At 35.8% G+C, this 26,076-nt stretch overlaps 5 protein-coding genes, 1 long non-coding RNA gene, 1 other non-coding gene and 1 pseudogene across 8 annotated transcripts; 5 read left to right on the top strand and 3 right to left on the bottom strand.

Annotated features, from left to right (window-relative positions):
* The first annotated feature begins 1,387 nt into the window (after positions 1-1,387).
* Positions 1,388-1,838, top strand: LOC113729733 (uncharacterized). The gene is made up of 2 exons (XR_003458193.2): positions 1,388-1,443; positions 1,546-1,838. It is a non-coding gene; the product is annotated as an uncharacterized lncRNA (long non-coding RNA).
* A 1,177-nt stretch (positions 1,839-3,015) lies between these two features.
* TRNAL-AAG (transfer RNA leucine (anticodon AAG)) lies at positions 3,016-3,096 on the top strand. The gene has a single exon. It is a non-coding gene; the product is annotated as a tRNA-Leu (tRNA).
* A 624-nt stretch (positions 3,097-3,720) lies between these two features.
* On the bottom strand, positions 3,721-3,869 carry LOC113733564 (U6 spliceosomal RNA; annotated as a pseudogene).
* A 375-nt stretch (positions 3,870-4,244) lies between these two features.
* LOC113733098 (ubiquitin-related modifier 1 homolog 2) lies at positions 4,245-6,401 on the bottom strand. The gene is made up of 6 exons (XM_027259243.2): positions 6,267-6,401; positions 6,078-6,149; positions 5,889-5,937; positions 4,873-4,948; positions 4,680-4,762; positions 4,245-4,479 (listed from the first exon to the last, which is right to left on the bottom strand). Exons 3-6 carry the CDS (start codon positions 5,909-5,911, stop codon positions 4,362-4,364), a joined length of 300 nt encoding a protein of 99 aa, XP_027115044.1. The 5' UTR covers positions 5,912-5,937; positions 6,078-6,149; positions 6,267-6,401; the 3' UTR covers positions 4,245-4,361.
* Positions 6,402-7,232: 831 nt separating this feature from the next.
* Positions 7,233-11,695, top strand: LOC113733097 (peroxisome biogenesis protein 16-like). Its single transcript, XM_027259242.2, has 8 exons — positions 7,233-7,677; positions 9,141-9,198; positions 9,645-9,861; positions 9,957-10,252; positions 10,341-10,609; positions 10,998-11,065; positions 11,210-11,271; positions 11,388-11,695. Exons 1-8 carry the CDS (start codon positions 7,609-7,611, stop codon positions 11,447-11,449), a joined length of 1,101 nt encoding a protein of 366 aa, XP_027115043.1. The 5' UTR covers positions 7,233-7,608; the 3' UTR covers positions 11,450-11,695.
* A 4,802-nt stretch (positions 11,696-16,497) lies between these two features.
* Positions 16,498-18,138, top strand: LOC113733096 (transcription factor TCP9-like). The gene has a single exon (XM_027259241.2). The coding sequence runs from the start codon at positions 16,878-16,880 to the stop codon at positions 18,108-18,110; it is 1,233 nt and encodes a 410-aa protein (XP_027115042.1). The 5' UTR covers positions 16,498-16,877; the 3' UTR covers positions 18,111-18,138.
* A 3,582-nt stretch (positions 18,139-21,720) lies between these two features.
* Positions 21,721-25,134, top strand: LOC113733094 (uncharacterized). Of its 2 annotated transcripts, XR_003458963.2 has the most exons (4): positions 21,721-21,967; positions 22,320-22,992; positions 23,092-24,047; positions 24,786-25,134. XR_003458963.2 is itself a non-coding variant. In XM_027259238.2 (3 exons), the coding sequence occupies exons 2-3, from the start codon at positions 22,386-22,388 to the stop codon at positions 23,964-23,966; spliced, it is 1,482 nt and encodes a 493-aa protein (XP_027115039.1). In that variant the 5' UTR covers positions 21,721-21,967; positions 22,320-22,385; the 3' UTR covers positions 23,967-24,081. The 2 variants fall into 2 exon arrangements, 1 of the variants encoding a protein (XP_027115039.1); XM_027259238.2 differs by lacking the exon at positions 24,786-25,134 and having other exon boundaries at positions 23,092-24,081.
* LOC113733095 (major pollen allergen Ole e 6-like) lies at positions 24,312-24,966 on the bottom strand. Its single transcript, XM_027259239.2, has 2 exons — positions 24,759-24,966; positions 24,312-24,506 (listed from the first exon to the last, which is right to left on the bottom strand). Exons 1-2 carry the CDS (start codon positions 24,964-24,966, stop codon positions 24,487-24,489), a joined length of 228 nt encoding a protein of 75 aa, XP_027115040.1. The 3' UTR covers positions 24,312-24,486.
* Positions 25,135-26,076: the final 942 nt, after the last annotated feature.

Genomic DNA, 26,076 nt, shown 5'->3' with positions numbered 1-26,076 from the left:
GTGGAGAAAACATACCCCGTTGTCTATGCCTGGAATTGAAGTTATTTTTCTTCTGGTTTTTCTACTTGCTTCAGTTTACGGCCAGAGATCTTCAGATCTATATGTTGTTAAAACCTGGTTTTGACGCTTACTTTGGATTATAAGAGTGTAAATTAACCAAACTACTCGACCGAGACTTGCGAGTAGGGGTGAGCATATTCGGTTCTTACCGAATTCATAACCGATTTCAAATTCAATTCGGTAATTCACCGAATTCTAATATGGTATGAAATAGGTAATGAGATTATGAATTAGGTAATAACCGATTTCGCATTCCAATTCGGTAATTGAAATCGGGTACCGCATTACCGCATTCGAATTACCAAATTGGCATATAAAATTATATAATATATAGATAAATGCTATTTAGTATTAGTATATACTACTAATACTTTATTATATTATATAGGTAAATGCTATTAATAATAATTAGTATATGGTATTATCAATTTATCATCATATCATGTACTTATAATAATAATAATATATAATAATGTACAATATATTATTTTAGTATTTGTTAATTGTTATATGACTATAATAATACAAATATATAGTAATACATAACAATATAAGATAACTATAATACTTATTATTTTATACATGAGTAACATGACTAGAATTAGATAATAATTAACACATATGTCATATATGCATATTGCATAATACTAAATATTAAACAATAAACATAATTAGTAATTAAATTTAGATATTGGTAATTTGATACATCATTCATGTTTGAATTATTGAATATTTGAATGCGTAATCTCTAACTTGCAAGTATTAGTGCACTGATCTATTCTTAACTTAAAAATTCATATTATCTATTCACTAATCTTAATTCTTAAGACTTTAAGTATAGATAAGACAGCTAAGTAGTTAGCAGTGTAAGTGAATGCATATGAATTGCAAATCAATGTACTAGTGTATTGACTTTCACAATAACATGTGTAAGTAAATAAGTTTTTATTTTGATTTGAAATAAATTATAAGTTTGTAACTAATATAAGTTATCACTAGTCATTGTAATTTGTAAGTTTGTAACTAATAGTACTTATTATTAATCAGTGTAAATTATAAATTCATTGTAACTACTAACTAATATTGCTTATTATTAGTCATTGTAAATTATAAATTCATAAATTATCACCAATCATTGTATAGTCTAAGGTTTATTCTAGTTTAAGTTAATCACTTTTTATGTGTTTCTTAAATCATAGACTAAGGATTGTAGGTATAAGTGATCAAATAAATGCCAATTAAACCACAAAATGATTAGAACATAAGTAATGTGTTCAATTATGAATAAATTTGGGGATCAAATTAGTAATAATTTATAAATCATTGAGGATTCTAAATTGAATGTGGAAGAAGAATTGGAGGATCTTGAAGCTTTAGAATCTGGTAACATATTTCTTATCTATTGTATATGCTGATTATTGTAAAATTTCATTTCTCTATTGTTTTAAAGTAACTACTATATTTCATTTTTATGTTTTGTTGCAGGCTTGACTAATGGAGGTGCTGAAACTTCAATCACTCTTTAAAGATAATAGAAGTCTGGAACTAAATTATGTTGCAGTCAGTTTTCAGATTTTGATTTCTGATTTCTGGTTTCTGCATTCAGTTCATTGTGACTTGTGAAATGTGAACTTGAAAAATGTCTGTTAGTGTTACTTTGAATAACTTGTCGTTGTATTGTCTATTGGCAGTTGGTACTTGGTACTCCAGATTTGTATTTGATGGATTTTGGCATTTGTAATGTGTGTGTAATAATTTGGATGTTGATTTCCTTTGAATTGGTGTTGTAGGCTTGTAGCCTGTAAGTTTGCAATTAGAATTAGTTTGCAATTAGCCTCATAGCCTGTAAATTGTACGGAAGCAGCGTTGCAAACTTAAGCTGATAACAGGTTTTTTATTTTTTATTTTTTAAATAGATGAATTCGGTTTAACCGAATTCATTACCGTTTTCAAATTTGAAATCGGTTTCGGATGAATTCGGTTATGCCCCAATTCGGAATTGAAAACGGTTTAAAATTTTACAGGTAGAATAACCGAATTCACCGAATTCAATGCACCGAATTACCGAATATGCACCGAATGCTCACCCCTACTTGCGAGTAACTTGGTCAAAGGTTCGGCTCAAATTTGGTATTGATCAAGTTTGAGTCAAGTTCGAGTTACTTAGTAAAATAATTCAGGCGAGTTGAGTTTGAGTAGGAAAAATTCAACTCGAGTACTTGCCAAGTTTCATCGAATAGCGTAATTATAATATAATTTTTAATTATTTATTTGTAAAATTACATTTGTAGATAAGATAATTATAAAATTATCAAAAAAATTGAGTTTGAGAATTTGATTGAGCTCAAATGAGTTTGATTTGGTTGAACTCAAAGCCGAATAGGATGAAATAAATTCGAACTCGAGTTCAAATTTTAAGAACTCAACAAACTTGACCTCAAGTACTTTTATTTGAGTAGAGTTTGAGTGGTGCATTATTCAATCTCAACTTAAGGTGCATTTGATAAAATTATAGTATAAAAACTGAAATATGAATCCATTAAATTATTGAATTGTAAAGTACTAAATTTGATATATTTGAGTGTATATCACATTAAGTAATAAGTAAATCACTTATTGTTTTGGAACAAATTTTGATTAAAAAATTCAGTGTCATTTAATTAATTCAAATGTTTTATTTTTGTTATCAAATGTATTTGAACATATTAAAATCTAAATCTATAATTAAAATACTGAATTGAATTATCAAACAGGGCTTCAATATCAGTCTTGCTCTTGGTAACGGGGTCTAAAGAAAAACCCTTGAGATTTCTGGGAATTGCTTGGTGTGGTTGGCTTCAGAATGCATGAAAGAGCATACTCCGAAAAAAAAAAAGGTCAACACTTGGGGTTCTAGTGCTCTACAAGTTAGCAGAATCTCAGAATTAGAGATTTTCTAGTGATTAGAAGCAAGTTGTTGAGATGGCCGAGTTGGTCTAAGGCGCCAGATTAAGGTTCTGGTCCGAAAGGGCGTGGGTTCAAATCCCACTCTCAACAATATAAATTCAAATTTTTGTAATTTTGATCATTTTTAAAATGAATTTTCACACCTCTGTGGAAACTTGTGCAATGATGAACCTTTAATCTAGAAGTGGTCAAATGAATTCATATCCATCCATATAAATCAACCTAAATGGATTTAGACGATTCATATAAATTTAATGGTTTTAAATGGATAACTATCTAAATCCAATTATATTGGTAAATTTAAATGGATTATCCATGTCATTCATATACATCCACTTAACTTAAAAAATAGAAAACACACACAGTTATTGCAAATATTCATAAAAAAGTGAAATAAAACCTTGTGAAACCATCTATTCTTTCCTTCATAACTTCCTCATATGCCAAATTAATTTTATAAGACCGCCTATTCTTTCTTTCGTAACTTTTCCATATGCCAAGTTGCCAATAACATTAATTACATTTTATTCGCTTCTAGTTCCTAGACTTTTCAGAATTATATTTTAGTCTCGACTCTTGTTTTTTGGATTAAAGTTTAATCCATCTTTTTGGGTGCCTGTACAACCAGATGGAGAACGACTTAGTTGACCCAATGAGCTCCTTTTTGCATTGCACGTAGACCTATCCAATGTAAGGAAAGGAAGAACGAGAAAGACCAGCGAAGGACAAATCACCACCGTTCAAATCTTGCGCAGGAGTCATGCTAGTCTTCTCCATGTCGTTCCAACTTATCTGAGATGTCCTCTAAGGGGCAATAATTTTCTCTGTATTGTTCAAATTTTATCAGATGCCCCTGAAGGGACAATCTGCAGGAGCTTCTCGTCGTCATTCATGAGTCCTGAACACTAACAAGATGTGATAAAAGCAACCTAAAAGGGGTTTAAACCCCAAAAACTTTCCGATCAATGGACTCTGTTTCTTGGGCTTCAATAAAGAGAAAAGTAGGGAGGAACAATCTACCAACAAGCAAATATACAAGTATTTCATTCTGATAAAAAACCAATTTGAAGGAAAAATAATATTTCTAGATGATCATACTAGTGCATTGTCATACAGTTGACGCATTCATAATAGTATCCACCTTTGTCTCTTTTTCATAGCTCAGGAAGAGCTCTATAATGCCTGTACTTTTTTTTTCTTGAACAAAACTAGTTAGGGGTTGGGGTGGAAGGAACTAATGAACGACATAACAGTCCTGGATTGGCATTCATAAAAGGAGGTCACTACAACAGTTCATGATGGAGATAGTAAATCATTTCTGCTCAACTGCAATAATACACAATCATCACTGGCAACTATCCACCATGCAATGTTGAAATGAAAACCACGATATCTTTATCTTCCAAATTTGTATCGAGCTGACCGCTTAGCTCCCAATCGCAGTCATTTACAAGGACTAGAACTCCAGGTCTCCTATATAAAATAAAACCATGGGTTAACCAACAACTTCAATGCATTTAAGTCCCACCTAAGGGCCATTAGAAACAATTTCTAGCAGCACCAGAACGTTGTGTTGCAAATCTCGAAGGTGCAACTAGTCCTGCTGGAGTTCCAACTCAGACCATATACTACAAGTTTGTAAGCCACCATCCAAAAAGAGAAAGCATACTTACACAGAATCTCCTTTCATGAACATTTCCGGCCTCTCCTTGATCAAATTGGTGCGAACCCAAGAGAGCAAGTGTTTCATTGTTAACTGGACAAGAAGGAGAACAAGTACTGTGTGAACATTCTAAACTATTGTTGGAGAAAAGATTCTGTATAATATGTCTTACTATAACATCTATCATCAAGAACGAAATTTACCTTTGACTCTCCAGCTTGTGGTTCAACATTAACATGGTGGATCTTCACAGAATCACAAAGAAGTTCCAGCCCCCCGCTAGGAAACAAAATGGATAACAAATAAGCATCTTCAAGGTCGTTAAATATTGAGGAAAAATTTTGATCAACCCTATTACAATAAATTCCATTTGTGCCTTTTTTTAAGGACCCTTCTTTTCCATCCCAGAACAAAATTCTGCCACTTAACTAAGGAAGAAGTGAATAGCGATAGAGCTGGAACACCTTGTTAAGGTAGCGAGTGTATGATATGGACATTGAGGTGCTCTAGTGGAAGGGCCACCCAGCCACAAGAATGCAAAAGAAAAGCAATTCATATTACTTGAACAAATATAACCAGTGTAAATTCTGACCATCTAATCTTAAATGCTCTTTGAGTATATATCTTAGATGAAACTTTAAGCTAGCATCAGAAGCTTGGACCTCTAACTCTCTATTACTACAGCCTAAACTGCCATAGACTTGGCACAATTAATTAATGTGTCCAGCAAAGATGCTGGTTTATTGCCTCATCCCCATTTTATTTAACCATTGGATGATGCACTACGATTGTGCCAAAATTTTGAAAAACAGAATAAGTCATACTTCAGCATAGAAAAGGTTCATTAATTAAGAGGTCACAAAATCTTTAAAAAAAAAAAAAGTGAGCTGCAGTACAACGAGTAGCATATGACCAATTCACAAAAGGGCTAGAAAGACTAATGAAATGAAACTTTTGATTTTCTCCTACCAAACAATTGTCTCTTCATACAAATCTTTACATGCAAAGGATTATCAGATGTTTTGTGAGATTCTCACGAAAAAGGAAAAGCCACTAATCGCATTAATTTGGCAAGAAATCAACTAAAAGATGGACAAAAAAATCAATTTTGAAGTTGTATAGAAGTAAACAAGTACTCTTGACAAAAATTAAACACCCTAAACTGAAGAAATAAATATGTAAACAGATAAAAAAGAACAAAGAACAGAAGAAATATTACCCAAATTCAAGGGTCAGCTTCATCTCCAACTAACAATATTTGAGCAAATCTGCGACAAGAATTTTCCTTCAGAGACAATTAAAAAAAAAAGGAGCGAAAAGAAAGAGTCCTTCCTTTAACGATCAAGCAACAAAACAAGTTGCTAGATCTAAAACCAGAAAATAAAATAGGTAAGATTGCTGTGTATACCAGAATAAACTCCTTCGCTGAAGAAGATAATCCTCCTCAGAAAGAAAAAAAAAAAAAAAAAAAAGCCTGCAGCTGAAGAAAAAGCTAAATCAAATTTCCCACAACCATTGCAACCAACAAAACCAACAAAAACAGAAATTCCTCATATGCAGGAATAGAAGCACAAATTAGGATTCGAGCGGAACCTACTTTTATCGGGCTCGGGTATCAAAAACCCCGGGATGTGATTTCGGGTGCACCTCGGAGAAGGCGGGTACCATACAGTTGATTGAATGGTTGTTTGCCTGCTCAGGGTTTTGGCCGCGAATATATTGAAGTGTAAATTGGACTGGCTAGCAATCTGTGTTTATTACTATATTTTAAACTAGCCCTGCAATTCCTAAGGCATTCAATTGAAGCCCCTAATATGTCAATCTCTTGGCTTAGCCCTTGGCCCTTAGTTTACTTTGTTGTTGGCCTCTTGGTTACCATGAATTATTGCCATCATTCATCAAGCTTGAGATGCATATAATTCCTACCTACAAATGGTAAAGTCCACAAAGTGAAAAGTAGAAAACACTTTGGTTTAATTAAGAGGTTCTTTAGACTTTATATACTATACATCATAGACGGAATGTTCGTCTCATAATTTGATTGTTCGATTGGTGTAAAGTGTCAAACAAAAAATTATGATTATTTTAGCTCGACTAAATTTAAGAAGATTTTGTTTAATGGGTACTCAAATAGACACTTTTTGATTTTTTTTTTAGGAGATAGACACTAGTTAAGAGAGTTTCAGATGTTACGATAAAACTTATAAATACAAAAAAGCAATGAATGTAAGTGAAAAAGTTGCTTATATTTATGTATTAACAGTATTTTATGTCTACCTATTTAAAAATTCTACCCATAAAAAGGCAAAAAATTAACAAATAAATTGTTTGACATCATATGCTAAAGGTTCTATTGGGAAAGCATATTATTTACAAAATTGTTTTCATAATTTTTCTTAAATATCTTTCCTAATCACATTTTTATTTTTATTTGCAACATTTTTATCTCATATATATCATATTTATAAAATGCTACAAAAAATATTGGATAGCTAATGACGCTAAAAATAATTTCTCAATATCAATATTGAGGCCAAGTCTTGTACAAAGTTGTAATAAGAAATATTCGCAAGGTAGGAACGTGTACATGTTAAAAACCTCATCAGGATCCAATTACAATTATAAATAAATTTCTGGGGAAATTGGGTAAGTCATCATCAGTTATCACGCGTTTCTCTAGGAATCTCCTGTAATTTCATTGTCGTGTTCCTGCATTCAAGACACTACCTTGTAAAATGAACCCCAAGAAATCAAAATTGCCGGAAGGGTTTTATTAATTGGGATATTTTGGCATCTGGGCTCGACTCAAAACTCAAAGCTTTCGAAGATTTAGCCTTGGTTAAGTTGCTGGCATCACCAAGATTAAGTTTTGGCTTTTGACTTTGAGAGAAAAAGATAGTTTTGAATATTTTTGAATATTTGGTTTTATTCTTCATCCAATGGAGGCATACAAGAGATGGGTTCGGAGAAATAAAGATTATGTACACTCTATGGAGTCGCTAGCAAACGTAAGCCCCCCTTCTCTAGTGCTACTAGACTTTGTATTTTGCTTAATTGTTTAGGCTCCTTTGGGCTATTTGGATTTTAGAAGTTATCAAAGTTTTCCTTGTTCTGACAATATCTTGCAGCCGTGAGGCCTGAAACTATCTTTTACTGTTCAGAAGTAGAAGTTTGGTTTGGCATTGAACACTATAATTTTCATTATATTTGGTTAGTTTTAACTTATTTCGATTGCTGGCTAATTGAGATCATTTTTTACGATTTTTAAGGATAGCTATTGGCCTAAACGGGTTTCTTTGGTACATGATGGAATGAAAGAACAAACAGTTGAAACAGTTTATGAGCTATTTTCCCTTTTGTTGACATAAGTTTGTCCGAAAATCTGATGTTGTTCATGGAATTAGTGAACTTTGGGGATGTAATTGATTTGAATCAAGAGGAATACTTGTTGATGGAGGGATTAGTACCAATATCAGATTTGCTTCTTAAATATGTGATTGTGTACGGATGCTTGTTGAATTTCCAAAGAAGACAAACTTCTCAAATATCAAATATCGATTGTAAGGAACGTCAGTGCATATATGTTTAGTTATTCTTCCTGTAATATGACGTCTTTGATGTTCATTTGAAAAACTCTGCCATCTGCGTGAGCCTTACTTTTTAGTCTTATTTTGGCCATCAAAAGTTATTTTAGGTTTTTCAGTGGTGCTGCTTTCACTTGGTTGAGGAGTTCAGGTTTCTGGTTCTGAATATCTTACAAACCATATTATATCTGCCTAATATCCATAAATAAGAGTACATTACATTATGATTACATTATTTTAGTGAGATCAAATTCAAATGTACCTTCTATTACTGTATACTATGCTGACCTTTTCATGTTGTTTCTTTAAGAAAATGTTAACATGCAGAAATGTATATATATAGACACACAAAGGCATGGTTATGTTTTCATGTTCTTTCAAAGGTACAACAAAGACAGCACCAGTTAGAGGCTAAAGAAAACAAGTTTTTAGTTTAACTTGTGCATGGTCAAGACATTGAGTGAAGCTAAAAGTACTTATCTTTCTGATTGATCATGTTCTTTTTTTAAAGTTCATCAGAATTAGATGAATTTCTGAGTAAAAATCTGAAAGCTCAGGAATAGGTTGATTCTTTAATTGGTAATTCGAATAATTGCATCTGAAAACATTTTTCTTTTGTCAAAATCTGAATCCTCATTGAGAGCCATATTCTTTACTTTGTGATTTGACTTCTTCTACCAACCATACAGATACCTGGTTTTGGTGAAGATGAGTCCTGACATTAGCAAATACTTCTATAGTGGTCATTGGCCAATTAATGTGCATTGTCTTTTCACGAATATTTACTCTATTTATATTTCCCTTCTAGTAAGCTATCAGCTTTTCTCATTTGAGGTTCAGATTTGGCTAGATCTTTATTGATTTTGGTGTGTCACTGGAATCTTCAGGGGTTGACATGGCTTCTTCCGGAACGGTTTTCAGACTCAGAAATTGGGCCAGAAGCAGGTTTTGTGATATTTTGGTAACATTGGCTTCTTCTTATTACTTAAAAATGCTACACTCCAGTAGAAACAATTTTGTGTTTTGAAAAAATAGCCTTTTGTACTTATTGTTGAATGTATAGCTTTGGCTGTATATCTTTGAGGTGAAGTTTTTTGTTAATTTGGATAGTTCTATACTCCACCAGATCACCTTAAGTCTAAACTTATTCAAATTTATTTTACCCGCTTGATGCCCCTCCCCACTGTCCCTATTCTGTAACGAGCTGAATTTTGGAATTCGTTGACATCAAGTTCTTATAATCCTACTTATACTACATTCTTCATTGAGCCAAACTATTTTAGCTTTCTATAACTTTCTGTTGCTTTGTCTATTTATCTGGGTCTATTTTGTTGTTATCTTTTGCTTATGGGTGCCTTTTTTTTATTGAAAATGTTGTAATCTATCTGCAGTAACATCATTTTTTGGCATAATCACTGCTATAAATGAACACATCATTGAGACAACTCCAACCCAAAGAGTCACTGGCCAGGCTGAGACTTCTTCCTTCCCTTACTCGTTGTGCATAACTTTGCTTAAGGACTTGGAAACATTGGTTGAAGTGGCAGCTCAACAATTTTATGGTGATGACAGAAAATGGAATTTTATTGCTGCCACAGAAGCTATCAAGTAAGTGGATTCTATAAGTATATTAATTTTCTTTGTAATTGGTTCATTGTGTTTCTACTCTTTGTAAAATTGGCTTGATGTCCAGTATGTTTCAGGGTATTAGTTAGGCTAGCTATGATTAAGAACAGCGGATATAAAATGCTTTTGCGTGGTGGGGAGACTGTATATGTTGAGAAGGGATTAGATGCGGTTAACTACTCGAAACAGAGACATGGAGAATTGGTTGATCCCAGAAGCCATAATTTGAAAAATCATTTTCAGCAGACCCCATGGAATCTTGAAGGAAAGGCACTGTCAGCCTTGTCTAGGTTTGGTGAAAATGCCAGAATGGTCTCTGAGAGAACTTGGTTGAGTAGGGTCCAACACCAGCATGCAATTATGGAGCCTCCAAGTAAATATCTTCCACATAAAATTGAGTGCAATAATTGTTGGGATGGATCTAGTCATTTTGAATTCACTTCTTTGTTAAATTATTACAGCACTGATGGTTGAGAAACCCAGTCTATCCGCTTTCTTGTCTGAGAAGGGTGTTCCTGGGGGCTTGTTTGTGATGGGTGAGGTGATGTTCGTTATAAGACCCCTGCTGTATGTCCTATTAATAAGAAAATATGGGACTCGGTCTTGGTTTCCTTGGGTTATGTCATTGGGAGTTGACCTCATCGGGAACGGTATCCTTTCAGCTGTTGCAGTGTCACGGAACAGCAGGAAAGGCCCTCTATTCTATCTTTCCAACGACGAAAGGGATGAGGTGTGTTGATTGTTACTTTGTCGTCAGCTACTGCTGCATCTCATAGCTAGATTGTCTAAAAACTGTTGTTGCATCCTTCTCATCCTAGAGGTAAACCAGGAGAGTTTTACTTTCTTGAGGGTGGCAAATAGGGTTAAAAATAAAATTCTCCCTGGCTTATGCTCCAATTCATCTCATAAGAGATCTAGATACTTAAACCTGTGTATGCTGGGTTGTGCCCGTTGGGTTGGAGAGGATAGGAGTTTTAGTTTCCTGGATGGTTCATTTGCAGTTTGCCTTTCGGTGTTTGATGGTTGAATGTCTTTTCTTTTCTTTTCCTTTCCTTTTTTTTTTTTTTCCTTTTCTGGGGAATTTTCTGAAGCGGTTTGTTTCAATGGTTATGGCTCAGCTAAAGAGGAGGAAGCTTTTGTGGGCACTTTACCTTATGAGAGATCCTTTCTTTACCAAGTACACACGGTAATATGTGCTATAGTAATTCGTATTGAGTTTTTTTTTTTTTTTTTTGCCCTTATTATCGAGTAAACCACTAGCACAGTTGTGGGGGGGGGGGGGGGTGGGTGAGGAGAAGGCAAAGATACTAATGCTATTGGCTTATTTCAGGAAAAGACTTGACCATACCCGAAAGCTATTAGAACCTGTTCCTGTTTTTGGGTTCTTTGCAGGTTTGTTTTCCAGATTCAGTTGCCTTGATTTTTCTTGACATATTATCTGTTAGCTCTTGGACAGATGAGAATTTTGCGACCGCTTCCCGATTGAAAATATTCTGTTTAATGTGCAGAAAAACTCATTGAACTTCTTGTTGGAGCTCAGACACGCTACACCTACATGTCAGGTTCATGAAATGGAAGCTGCTGCTACTTATTCTGCACATTTTTTTGGTGTATTATTCCCCGCGCTAGAGGCAACACAACACACTCGTTTCTTTTTCAGCAGCACCAGCACCAGCACCAGCACCAGCACGTATAATTCTTGTGCAACTTGTTCCAAATGATGTGACCCATGGTTTAGTAAACATGCATATATTTTGTAATCCACCTTTCAGTATTCACCTAAAAGACAAATTTGGAATGAAATCGTATTCTCTCTCTCGCTCTCTCTCAAAACGAGTTTTTTGATATTATATTTCGAAGCAGGTTTCAAATGCTATAAAAGGTTTTAAAACAAGGGAGGCAAGTGAAATTTTTCAAATGTTCCAGCGGATCCATCCCGAAACCAACTCTGATTTGATCATTATCCAGTTTGAGCTACACATTAAAGATAGTCCAAGTAAATAGGATGCTCATGCTCCATGTGGCAAGAATTTCATCATCTTGCGAGTAAACTAATAAATGCTCAATAACTCTAGATGCCAAATCTGGCAATGATTAATTTTTGAGTACACTAGATGCCTAGTTCAATGCCCGTAATCCGTTTTCAGAATGCAGCCCTGCGGGGCGCGAAATTCATCTGTCACTCATCTGCTTTGCTCATTCAAAGCATACCCAGCCATTAAAGACAGGGAGCTTCCCCTATAAGGGGCTGAGGCTGGGCTCAACAGTTATCTTTCGCCTTATGAGAACGTTAATCAGTCGGTCTACTGATTAACCACAATTATGACAAGTTGAGTTAGTTAATTGCGATGCCTAGCAACCTCATCAGGTATCAAGCACCTCTCTCTCTCTCGAGGAAAATCTAACTAAAACTCCCCTCTTCAACTCTCCCATGGGAGAGAGATCAGATTTTTCTCGTCTTTTTTCATGAGAGGAGTCATGTCAATAGTGTCTTTTTATTTGTGTAAATAAAATCTCTCCTAATATTTTCTAGTGAGAGTTTCTTCTCTCCTGAACTTTTTTAGTGAGAGTTTTATTCTCTCCTAGGGATTCCTAGTGAGAGTTTTTTATATAATTTTTTCATTTTTCTTTTACTAGATCCGAATTTTTTTTTTCAGATTTTGATTATTAGATATGAAATTTCTTATATCTATTCGGCAGATATCATCATAATATCTGGACTTGAAGTAGTTAATCAGTAGATCTAACGATTGGAAGCATGCACAAATGCCCCGTGGAATTACAATTATTTTATCTCATTTTTTAAATTTGGAGTTTTATAATGTAATTTTTTATTGTTTTTCATATCTGGAGTATCCTTTCTTCAGATCTATTCTTTGATATCTGTGTGTGTTTGCTAATGTAAGCAAATTTTAATGAAATTATGATATTTTATAAAATAAATAAATAAATAAATAAATAAAAAGGTAGCACCAAGCGACAACCTCAGCATATATTTTCCGTGGTTCTTGTATTTTTTTTTCCTTTTCACATTTATGAAATTAAATTCTAAGAAATACCGAGATTAAAAACTAGTAAGTTACTCATACACATCCGAAATATATATATATATATGGTTAATGCTCTTTTTTTTCACCTTCAAAAGGGTTAACGTTCTTCATAAACACTTTTTGAATGATTACATTACATGCTAGCATGTTGAAGTCGGTGGAGATACCTTCAAAAGGGATAAATAACATCGTTGTGTTTCTGTGAAGATGATTACGAGTCTATGACCGTGGATGAGGATATCAGATGCAGCAAAACATTGGAAGTTTATCCACTTTTTTTTTTCCCCAAAATCTATTATATATGATCTCTTTCTCTTATATTTAGGTGTATAAGACTTGTGTACATGATTATTTATGCTCCTATGTGATTGGGTTGAAAATCCCGGTTTGGAAAGCAAATTTTTAAAGAAAAATTACAATAATGTTTTTCGTAAATACATTTCTCAATCACCTTTTTACTTCACATATATCAAATCGCAACAGTACTTTTTCTACGAAATTTCAAAAAAATGCAACCCAAACATGAATAATCTTGTTAATGGTTTTAAAACGTACTGTAAACGTTGGAATTACTAAATATCTTATGATGTAAATTATGGACTCAAAAGTGCTAGTAATTGATGTACTAAATTGTGATGTAAATTATGGAATTACAAAATTGAACTGTGGATTGTGGACTGGGGCATGTGGGCCGCATGGGTAGGCTGCCTAATGAGCAGGCTCCAAGAAGGGCATCATATTTTAAGTGCTATGGTCCCCACCAAATAAAAGCTACAAAAAAAATGAAAGTCTCAAAATGAAGGCGTCCACTATTTTTAAGTATTATCTGTTGTATTAGATGGGTGGGCACTGGGCAGGCAGGCTTTTGTGGGCAACGCAAGTGATGCCCCACTTTAATATGCAAGGGTCCCCATCTTGAGCCGAACTTTCCTGGGCCCGCTTAAAGCAAGTGGGCTGATAGTGCTGTTCATCAGAAATCGTCAGCTCACGGGAAGTGGGCCCATCTATTTAGGAAGGAATGCACACTGGCATAAGATGTTAGGCCCACCATAAACCACCTTGGTCCAGCACCTAGAGCTAGAAGGGGGGTTTTTGGGGGGCGGGGAGGGGGGCGGGGGGGGGTTGGTGGGGATTGCGCCCACCAGCACTATGGCCCCAGTCAGGCACCACCTTGGTTGTTAATTGTCTTGGGGCCACCGTAGAAGAAGAGGATAATGTGCCCACCAATACAATGCCACACTCTTCCGGCACCACCTCGGTGGTTGATGGTTGAAACTCCTAGAGCCACCAAACTTCACCATTGGTCCACCACCTAGAGGGTGTTCTCACTTTGTACCATCACCATGGCCCTCCCTTATGAGGCACCGCACCACCAATATTTCTACTTTGTTACACCAATCCTCACGGCATTGTAAGGGATCAAGTTCCTAGAGAGTGTTTGGAAAGTGAATATTATAAAATCAATGGCATTCATATCTATTGCCTAATAGATCACTGAGAAAATTATTTGATCTGAATGTATGTGTTACTCTCTCTGTTTCAAATTGTTTGTTGCGTTTCGAAATTTCGACTTTTTAAAAAGTAGTGATTTGATGATAATGTTAGTGGATGTGTTTTCAAAATAACCTTCGAAAATTCAAAATTCAAAATTAATTTTAGTATGAAATGCAAATAAAGGTGAAGATAATATTGAGAAAAAAAAAAAGGATCAAAAGTAATTTTGATTTTAGTAAGATAACAAATATTTTGAGACATTTCAAAATAAGAAATATGATACTTTGAATGAAACGAGAAAAAAGTGAATTTTATACATATCATTCCCCATTTATATCTTGGGTTTCGCATTAATTAGCTTTGCATCAGAACGAACGAAGAAGCACGTTCCACTTCCAAACCAAACAAGGAAGGGAGAATGACCAGAACCCACTCCGGTTGTGAGGGTTATGATTCCAATTCCAGAATTTGAACCAACAGCTCCTTAAATATGTAGTAGTAATTCATAACTTGGGGAGAGATCTGGTTCTATTTGGATGCTCTACAAACCCTAGAGCAGTAGCTGATTTCACTAGAGTAAGCCTTATCCACGTGCATGGGCTGAGAATCCAATGTCACTTCCTCCTTTACCCCTATACCGTCGGTACGATGGCCATGCTTGGGTGTAAATTCCGCTCAAAGGTTGCAATTGAAGGAGTGAAAATTTCGATATTAAGGGTCCGTTTGTTTCGGGTGAAAATGTTTTCCAGGAAAATATTTTCCTAATTTCACGTGTTTGGTTGCACAAAAGTTACTGAAAACATTTTCCTATGTAAAATATTTTCACTCATCTTATGGAAAACAACTTCCCTTCCAAACTTACTGAAGTTGTTTTCCTAAATGTATGCATCCCGCCTGTAGTATGTTCCAAACTTACTGAAAACATCTTATAGTATGTTTTTTTTTTTTAGTGTAAACAGGAGGACTCGAACCCAAGACCTCTTCCTTACACTCCCTCCCCCGTACCACCCAACCCAACCCCCCCCCCCTAGTATATTCAAAATAAAAAAAGACCTCATCTTGCTCATCCTATGCTAGTAATTAATTATGTATAATAGGGACATTCTTTTCTAGAGAAACTTTCAACAGTGAGAGTGCAAGATATATGTCACAATAAGCATTGCATGTGATTGATATTTGACACTAAATGACCAGCAATTTGTTTATTGCTTCATATATACACTTCTCCAAGATTTTTTAAAGTTAAACAATGAGATAAATTTTCTTATTTTGCATGGGAAGAAGTATGTAGTTATAATGTGTAGAAAGTAAAGATAGAGATAAAAGTGAAAATATTTCAAAAGTTAAACAAATATCAGAAAAATGAAGTAAGAAAATATTTTCAATAAGCTAACCAAACACCTGAAAATGATGAAAGGGAAATGATTTTCATGGAAAATTACTTCCACGGAAAATATTTTCCCAAGGAAAACATTTTACTTCCAACCAAACAGACCCTAAGAAGAATTATTTTTCCTTTCGGTTTCTTAACAGAAAAATGATTACTTAGTGAACATACATTTCATGAAGCTCATCGATGTGAATTTTCTGAATTTGGCCTTTTAGAAAAATCAAATGTTCTCGTAAAACTTTGGTGAAATTGATCAACTTTTGTAAACTAGCTCGCATGGCCTATGGGGAAAGATTGAATTGAATGGTAAAGAAAATCAATTACAAATAAGAGGTCATAGATTCAAGAGTTTCTATTTATTTATATATATATATATAAAAACGGTGTATGTAGCCTTCCTGTACAAAATATTTTGTATTTCGTACGACAAAGATATTTTATTTACTATTCTACTTTGAGAAACAATACTTAATTTGAGCAGTCCAAAATTTGCTATGTGGAAAGGTAGCACGACCTTTTGTCATCAATCCTTGCCAATAGTTTGGGACCTCAGCTTTTGGGGTCCCAATTGCTACTAATAGCATCTTTTTAGCATAACACAGGCATCTTAAGTTCATTGGCATCTACATAATACTAACCTACAGTGGCAGAAAGTTGAAAGTGACTTTGGTGCAATACAATTCGTAAGGATTTCTGTAAGCGACTTCTCATTTGATCTCGGACATGTGCTATTCCGTCGCAGTGATGATGATCGGAGCTGAACCCGCTTAACATTAAGGGATCATTTAACTCTAGCTCCTTCCACATTACAAGTCCCTCCTCTCTTTATAGTTTATACTCTTCTTATCCTACTGTTATACATCTCAATCCACAAGCTTTAAATGATGTTGTGTTCTATAAAAAGCCAAACACCATCTCTTTTTTTCTTAGCCTCCAAGGGGTTATTTTTTGTCAGCTTCCTCTAGCAGCTACTCCTCAGTCCTCATCAGTCCCCAATATTGTTACCCTCCCTTTCCTCCTAGCCTTGTTCTCTTGGCTTTTGCTTCCACTTTTGTACATAAACCATGGGTTCAGCACAAAAGCTAGAACTACACGGGGATCAGTCAAGAAATGGGTCTAACATGCCATCTTTGAATAACCCATGGCCGCGGCCACCTTCGACGGCGGTGCAGCCACTGCGCATGCCACCTGCACCACCAATGGCAATTCCATTGATATCCCTCAAAGAAGAGCCTGATGATCATGGGGAAGACAAACCGCCTATACCGATGGCCAGGTCGTCACAGCCGCTGCCCATGCCAACGTCTTTACAAATGAGACAGCCGGTAGCTCCACCTACGCCGCCGAAAAGAACTTCCACAAAAGACAGGCACACTAAAGTGGAAGGGCGAGGGAGAAGAATCAGAATGCCAGCCACTTGTGCAGCCAGGGTGTTTCAGTTAACCAAAGAGCTCGGCCACAAGTCTGACGGCGAGACCATCAGATGGCTCTTGGAGCATGCGGAGCCAGCCATCATTGCCGCCACCGGTACCGGCACCGTTCCTGCCATTGCCATGTCAGTTAACGGTACCCTAAAAGTCCCCACCACCTCCCCTGCGGCTGCTGATAACAGTAACACCGTCAAAAGGAAACGCAAGCGTCCATCCAATTACAGTGCTGATCAGCACGTAAATATGCCCACCAACACCGACGACAATGTTGCCACCAGCAGCGGTAATACTAGCACCAGCAGCACCCCCACCATGTCCACATTTTCCAGTAACAATCCCTCCATTTTGGCCCCATTAATGGCAATACAGCCTAGTACTAGTACTACTAATGCATTTCCAGCTCTGGTTCAGAACCCGGCGATTCTACAGGTCCCGTTGGTAGCTGCTATTCCACTAGTAACAAATATTTCGCCAACATTTTTCATCCTCCCTCCTCCTCAAGTGCCATCATCATCATCAACCAACGTTCCTAGTCATGTTGCAGCGAATCAGCCTCAAATTCTGGCGATTCCCCCGAATGTGAATGTGACCCCGTTCATCAACGTTTCCGCCAGGCCGATTTCAGCATTCATTGCATCATCATCTACAACACCATCCGATGCAAATGCGTTGAATATTCAGCAATTGCCAAGATTTTTAAATGTGGTGGGGGGCCCGACAACAATGGAAAACCTTCGAGTAAATTCTAGTGCTACGTTGTTGCCTTCTTCTTCTTCAACCTCATCCGATAAATCTCCTAGCACGAGAACACAGGTTTTGAGGGAATTTTCCTTGGAGATTCATGATAAGCATGAGCAGCAAAATTAATTGAGCATTGGGGATTTTTTTTTTTAAATATTTTTTTTTTTTGGGGAATTTGGATATTATAATTTTTGTTGGGAAGTGGGCACGGAATTGTACGTCCAAAGAGGCCCATAAATTTGGAGCACGTGAGAGGTGGTTGGGAATCCTGCACGTGTGAAGAGGATCATGTAAGGTTAGGCAGGTGTAGGATGGGGGAGGGGTTTGGTATGTGGGGCCTTAAACAGGGGTGGTCCATTTTGGCCCGGGGGGGAGGGGGGAGTGAGGCTAGTGGAGGTGGGAATGGGCCCAGAAAATTGTATTTGCAGGGCATGGTGGAGAATGGGACCCATGCTGAGGGGGTGGTGGGGGTAAAGAAACTGATGAATGAGCCCAAGGCGGCTACTGAGTGGTCCCGTTTGAACTTTGGAGTTTGGGCCCGATCTTTGAATCTAGTGGTGGACGGTGAAGGTTTTCTTGATGTGGGTCCTCAAGGCGCGTGGCGTGGGCCCCGGCCCTTCTCCTTCTTGATGTGAATCGCAGAATTCTGATGATAATGACCCGGGAATTGGAAAAACTTTTGGCATGCTGCTGGACTCTGGAGTGGAAGAAAATTTGATACTTTCTTTGATTTGCAGTTATGCAGTTATGCATCTTCCTGGTGGCTGTTGCTTCGTTGTCTATGGTTAAAAAAACTTTATGATGGACATTTAACTTTTTAAGTGGGATTGTACCTACATTTTTTTTTTTTTTTTTTTTTTGCATCAATCTTCTTATTTGTTTCACAACCTACCTAATCAGCACAATTCAATTGGTTGCACTTGTACCCCAGAAAAGTACAGGCTTTCTTTTACCACTACTCCTTTGTTATTTTTGAATGGTTTCTCCATAATGAGTTGGAAAAATGGTTGATCTCGTGACTATTGACTCAATGTTAAATAGTATTGAGCTAATGGGGTGAATGATAAATTTGGAGAAAATTAATCGATACAGTGAATGTTGAATTTTTACGATTGAAATTATCAGCAGGTTAAAAATTAGTTAAAAAAAACTTTTTCACCATTGAATGATGATGCTTGATGTGAAGCCACTCTTGCTATCAAAGAGCTTTTCTCTCCGTTAGGCAATTCTTACCAGGCGAGTTAGGCATTTTCTGCCCACTCAACTGATGAATGGTGGAGCCACGAAGGACCGTAGGAGTGAGGTGGGTAATTGGCCCCCTCCCCCAAAATCAAATTTGATAAAAAGTACTAGGGGAAAAAGCCCGCGTGCGGGAGTTTAGTACCTATAATTAAAGATAGTTAATAATTATTATTTGATATTTTGTAGTATAAGAATTGAAGTATGACATTTTTATTATGTGATATTAAACAGAAAAATCATAAATTACATATTGAGTCAAAAAATATAATATGTAATGAAATATAATTATAAGATATGATCAACCATTTTGCATTTAATCTGATAAAATAAAAGATCTACTTATATCTGCTCATGCACTTTAGGGATATTAAAATTTGTTATTTAGTTTGAATTTGATCTTGATATGAGGGCAATCCACCACATTATCTTGTCATATAAGTGAGATTTGAACAATTAGCATACTTGAAGAAATCATTGTCAGTGGAATTTCAGTTCTTGCAAGCCAAATTCTTGAATTTATATTGATTCCAAGGACATATCATCATGAAACCTCCACATTGACGAATCAATCAATTATGATATATTGTATGATTTAAGACATATAGCAAAGCATCTCCTTCTCGATAGGGGTTACAATCACAAAACATCAATTTTTGACCTAGTTGCGAAAATATACAATAACTAACACACTAATCTAGACAAATAATTACCTCAAAAGACATCTTAATCCACTCAATTCAAGAATTAAAAGTAATGAAGTACATACTTTTAAGTAGATAGTTAAACATATTGGGAAATCAAATGAAGTGAAAAATGCCTAAATGGAATCATCAATAAAGTAGCAAACAATTTAAAAATTACCGTAACTAATAGTTAAAACAACAAAAGAAGTAGATGCAATCTATAAATGAAAAAATTTATGATGATAAAATTATTTTAAACAAAAAATAACAATTAATAAATGTGATCTCCTCCTTATCAAGTCTATCTAACATGGACACTTGAATTAAAACACTAAAAGAAGTATTGCACATACAACTTGCAAGATCACATATTTCTTACAACCAAAAAAGTAGATTAGCTAAAGAAAACATACCTATTGAGAAAGATGCTGCAAAATGGGAAATAGGGGTAGCTAATATAGCAATATCCGAATTCAATAGACTATATGATTGTAATGGAAGAAAGTTATAAGTAAATGAAATGAATTTGAATAGATGGGGGTTACTATGGCAACGGCCAAGAAACCAAACTTCTCTACTAATCAGCATTAATTGTGTCTTAACATCTATATATCATAAGTTTGCAAATAACTGATGAGAAAGGCTTTAAGAAATTAAGAGACTTGGATATCAATACAATTAAATGATTAAAAGGGTTTTTATGTAATTTGACTAAAACACAAGTTGAATTCAATTGTACCTAATGTTCAATCAAATATCGGTCACATGTTAAACTTACCCCTAGCTTTAAATATCTAAGAGGACATTTAAATAATTATTAAAGAACCAAATTAGCTATAATGATTCATATTCAATACTCCAATTGCACTTTAAATACTCTCATATTCCCAAAATAGCCCCATCTTTGCGGCTGAAATCTTTGCCCTAAACTCATTCTTATATAGTATAAGGATACAATAGGTTTACAATTTTTAAAAATTTTTAAGTTTACATCGTATTTGTACTGGAGAGGGGGAGGCGGGGGAAGGGGACGAGGAGGAGGGGGGAGATGAGAAGGCAAAGAGTGAGGAGGATAGGAAAGGGGAGAGAGGGAGAAAGAGAGGGGTGAGGGGAGGGGAAGGTGATAAAAAATTATAATAAATTTATGGAAAAAAAACTCACAAAATTTAAGTTCTAAAAACACCCTAAAATACAACTTTAAAAACATTGAAACTAAGTAAATTTTTTTTTTTCACATATATCACTATAGTAAAGTTTTTGAAAAATACTTCCAAAATCACGTATTCCATAACTTAGCTTTTTTCCCTTTTCTTTTGTAAGGATTGGATTCTTTTTGAAAAAAAAAAAACATCTAATTTAATTTGTTACTTTAGGATGATACTGGAAAATGAACCAAGGTGTAAACTTTGGCTTTTGACTAATATATATATATATATATATATATATATATATATATATATATATATATATATATATAATCTTTTTCGATTTTTTGAAGAAAAAATTACATATTTTTATCAAACATTCCACATTAATTTACATAATTGACTATGGGATGAATATATTTAATTGAAGAAACTCTTATTTTGTGGTAATACATTTTTAGTCAATTTATTGCAGTAATGTACCCTAAAACTGAATAAAAAAGTAAACCATGTCACACAAAAAAAAAAAAAAAACTCAATGAATTTGTCGCCAAATATTTTTCTTTTTCTCCTTATAGCACATATTTCTACCATTTTGTATTTTGTACAAATGGACTTGAGCTAATGGTTCTGCTTATTTTTCGAAAAATTTATATATTTATTCAACAAATAACCTTTTGCCGCCACCCCCAAGAACGTCCCCTTTCGCCCCGGCAGCCCCCACCCGTCTTTCAGGAACTGAATTTTAACTGCGCGGTCAAATCAAAGAACCAGCCGCCCCCCGCCGCCTACTTCTTTCTCTTCAATCAGCTGTTTCCGCTAATTACTGCTGTTGCTGTGAAACTCTTCTCCAGCTGGTATACCTCAAGTTCCACTCAGGATAATCTACCTTGCGTCGAACTACTACTCCTCGGTAAGTTCCGTTAGCAAGCTTTTCCTGCATCTTTCGATTATTTTACTGAGAAGGTTCTCCAATTTTGTCATTTTGTTCCTGTTATAATCTGGCATTTCGTGTTGTGATGCTGGGTCTTTGTATATTTATGCATGCATGTATTGGTACTGGGGCGCTTGCTTTGTTGCTTTTTTGGGATTATGCCCATCATCTGTTTGTGCAAATGCCCATGTTAAGATATTCCCTGTTTCTGGGTATCTCTGTTTTTTCCGCATTATAACTACTAGCTTTTATCATTTTTGACACTTCCAGTGCCATCCCTTTTGTCAATTCGTTGGATTGAGTATTAATTGAATCTCGTTTGACACTGCAGGACATAATTCGAATAATAATTGGATTGGTGTTGCAATTTCTTTTTCTACTTTGAGGCGGGTAGATAATGGATGATAACAGCTCTGCAAAAGTTTTTGTCCCAGCAGCTATTATGCAACCATTGCTAGATGCATCAAACTTATCTGAACTAGACCAGGCCCTAGAATTTCTTATACAAACTGCCAAGTCTGCTGATGGTCGTGCAGACTTCGCTTCTAAGAATATGGTAAATGCAGTCCTTCAGCTTTGCCAAGTTCTTGAATTTCCCTCCAATGGCGATCTTCTTTTATCTTCACTAAAGCTTCTTAGGAACTTATGTGCTGGCGAAATGCGTAATCAGAACTCATTTCTTGAACAAAACGGAGTTGGAATTATTTCCGGTGTTATTAGTTCCGTTAAACCTTCCCTCGAATGTGGTTGTGAGATTATTCGTATGTGCTTGCAACTTTTAGGAAATGTTGCCTTGGCTGGAGGAGAACATCAGGGTGCTATTTGGAGTGAATTTTTCCCTCATGGCTTTTACAAGATAGCTGAACTGCGAAGTAGAGAAACCTGTGATCCTTTATGCATGGTGATTTATACATGCTCTGGGGAGACTGATGAATTACTTGGGCAATTATGTTCAAGTCAGGGGCTGCATATAATTACAGAAGTTTTAAGCACTGTTTCAATAGGTATTCCTTTTGATCCTCTTGCATAGTTGTTGCTTTGTGAACTTTTCAGTTGTTGAATTGACTGTGAATGAACTATCTCCTTCTTTTGTGTATGGGCAGTTGGTTTCAGTGAAGATTGGTTTAAATTGCTTCTTTCGAGAGTCTGTCTTGACAAATCATGTTTTGCGTCAATTTTCTCTAAATTACACCCTGTCAGTGAAGTCGGGGATCATGCAGATATCACTGCCAAAAGTGTGCATTTTTCAGCTGAGCAAGCATTTCTGCTGCGTATTCTGTCAGAGATCTTAAATGAACGAATCGAAGATGTTGTCATTTCCATTGATTTCTCTTTATGCATTCTTGAAATCTTAAGAAGTGCAGTTGAAGTGGTTGATTCTGTTCCCAAGGGGAAGTCAGCCCTTCCAACAGGTCACACTGGTATTGATGTTCTAGGATATTCTCTGACCACTTTGAGAGATATCTGCGCTTGTGCAGATTTAACAGGTTTGGAGATAGAGGGATCAAATCGTGTTGTGGATATGCTAGTATCCTCTGGACTCATTGACTTTTTGTTGAGTTTGCTTCGTGACCTAGAACCTCCCACAATCATTAAGAAGGCAATGAGAAAAGATGAGACTTCTAATGAGGCAGGCAGCTATCCATTGAAGCAATGCCCTTACAAAGGTTTCAGAAGAGATATTGTTGCTATTCTTGGAAATTGTGCATACCATCGGAAGCGTGTTCAAGATGAAATCAGAGAGAAGAATGGGATTCTTTTGCTGTTGCAGCAATGTGTACTTGATGAGGATAACCCATTCTTGAGAGAATGGGGAATTTGGTCTGTAAGAAATTTACTGGAAGGGAATGCAGAAAACCAGCAAGTGGTAGCCGATCTGGAGATCCAAGGATCTGTAGATGTTCCGGAAATGGTTAATCTTGGCCTGCGAGTAGAGATGGATCCCCAAACACGGCGTGCAAAACTAGTCAATACGTAGTGAAACATTGCAGTTTTGTTTTACTGTTTAAGTCGAGCCAAAAGCTGACCGACTTCTTCAAGGAGTTGCAGATACTACCAGGTTAATGCAATTTATTGCTGCAATTCCATTCCAAGTATGATTATTTGATTAGTTAAAGATAAAATTTCCTGACCAGAAGTTCCCCACTCCTTTTACCTCCGCTTAATCCTTTAAGCAAGATTCGTATAGATGCAAACATATGTGGCAAAAAGAATGTCAGAAAAGAATAACTGGGTTAGTGTGATCCACCGATATTGCAAAGACCAGAGCACCAAAAAAGCCAGACGAATAGGCAATCTCGGCTTTTAATGGCATGGCAAGAAGTATAAAAAGAGCTTGAGATTTTTATTTCAATCATTAAGCGTACATGGTTGTGGAAAGAAAAATAAAACTTCAAAGAAGAAAAAAATTTTCTTTACACCACTTTATTGCTCTCACTGCTCTAGTTTATTGGAGACGAACATGAACCCACCCTTTTCCTTTGGTCCTTCATCAAAGCCTACTCGCCCAACAGTTTGGCTGCACCAGAAAAACAAAAAAAGAAGGTTTTATGTCATCATTAAGGAAGTGCAAAATTTGGAAACCAATCATAATCAAGATGCTAATTCATTTACCAACAAGATGGATGAACATCAATTAGGGGATTCACCTTCAACTACAAGCTGCTATGCTAAGTTTTGTCAAAACATAAATCTTTGAGGGTAGCAATTTATTATTGTTTGTTCGAAATTTTGAACAAGTTATAGAAATGTTTTGAGAGTTGATACGTACCTTTGGTTTCTTTGGCGACACAATCAGCATCACACTTCATCTCGCAGAAGGTGGAGCCGATGCCCTTTCCATCCTGATAGCACCCATTGTAACAGCTGTTATAGCAGTCACTGAACTGCTGCGCGGTGGTGGCTTCAGCCTTGTGAATGTGCACTGCGGCAACGACAACCATGCACATGAGAAACACTGCAACAAACTGCTTTGCCATCTTGTTTTTCTTTTGCTGTTCTTTCTTTTTTTTTTTTTGGGATCTTTTTTCTCTTTTGCAGATGTTTTTTTTTTTTCACTTGTTGTCAGTGCTTCCTTGGACGAGTTTGGATTGAGGGAGGACGAGGCTATTTATAGGAGCTTTTTCTTGTTTTCTTTCGATGGTAAACCTTAAACTACGGAAACTTCATGGCTTATTTTTGTTTTTGAAAAAGTAAGTGGTTTAGCTAAACATAAGGTTCCTAGAATGGTGCTACTTGGTACACATTTCTCGTTTCCATGACGGTCCTTTATTCTCTTATTTGCTATCCCCCGCCCCCCCCCCCCCCCCCCCCCCCCCCCCCCACAAACACAAAAAAAAATGTTCTTTTTAAAGCTCATTAGTCTATATTTGAAAGTTCATTCTGCTAAATTCCGAGGTTTTCTGAAAAGAAGCCAAGAAATGCCAAACGTCCCTATGAATATTTTTGGGCCATAGATTTTACAACTAGCTAGGATGGTTTACTAGTTACTACTGCAAAATTTTCTTTGCGGAATCAAATCTCTCAGGCGTAATGTCACGATGTTAGTAACTCACGTTTCATATATCATGTAATGCTTTATGAATTGAAACCTATTTGTGTAAACAACCTTTATTAGCTCAGATGGCTTTACCAAGAGGAAGATTGTATTACTGTTTGAAAATCTCGCTCATGACACATTGTAATGTGATCCGCTAAAAATATAAATTTGGTACTTATTTAATATTACTTACATTTCTAACTGCAGTCATGACATAGGTGATAAGATATTGGTAACTCTTTTTTTTCCCACAACAATAACATGGTAAGACATTGGTAAATCTTTTTTTTTTCCGCAACAATAACATTCTTATAATTTAATTTAAAGAGACTGTGTAAGGAATTAGCAAATATATATACCCGACTAGACCAAAAAGGTGATCTGACACATTTTTAAAATTTTTTTCACTACAAGTGAAGTTTGAATATCTAACCTACAGTCCACTTAGTCCCTCTTTGGGAGCCACTGAGCTTCAAAACTCAGTGGCTCTATTAAAACTAATTTATATTCCGGCTCAAAAGTTTGAAATAACATACATTTCTTTATTGGA

Source organism: Coffea arabica, chromosome 2e, assembly GCF_036785885.1.
Source record: "Coffea arabica cultivar ET-39 chromosome 2e, Coffea Arabica ET-39 HiFi, whole genome shotgun sequence".
In the NCBI taxonomy this organism is placed as follows: Eukaryota; Viridiplantae; Streptophyta; class Magnoliopsida; order Gentianales; family Rubiaceae; genus Coffea; species Coffea arabica.
Note: the sequence above shows the minus strand (reverse complement) of the source record. Positions and strands in the feature narration are given on the sequence as shown.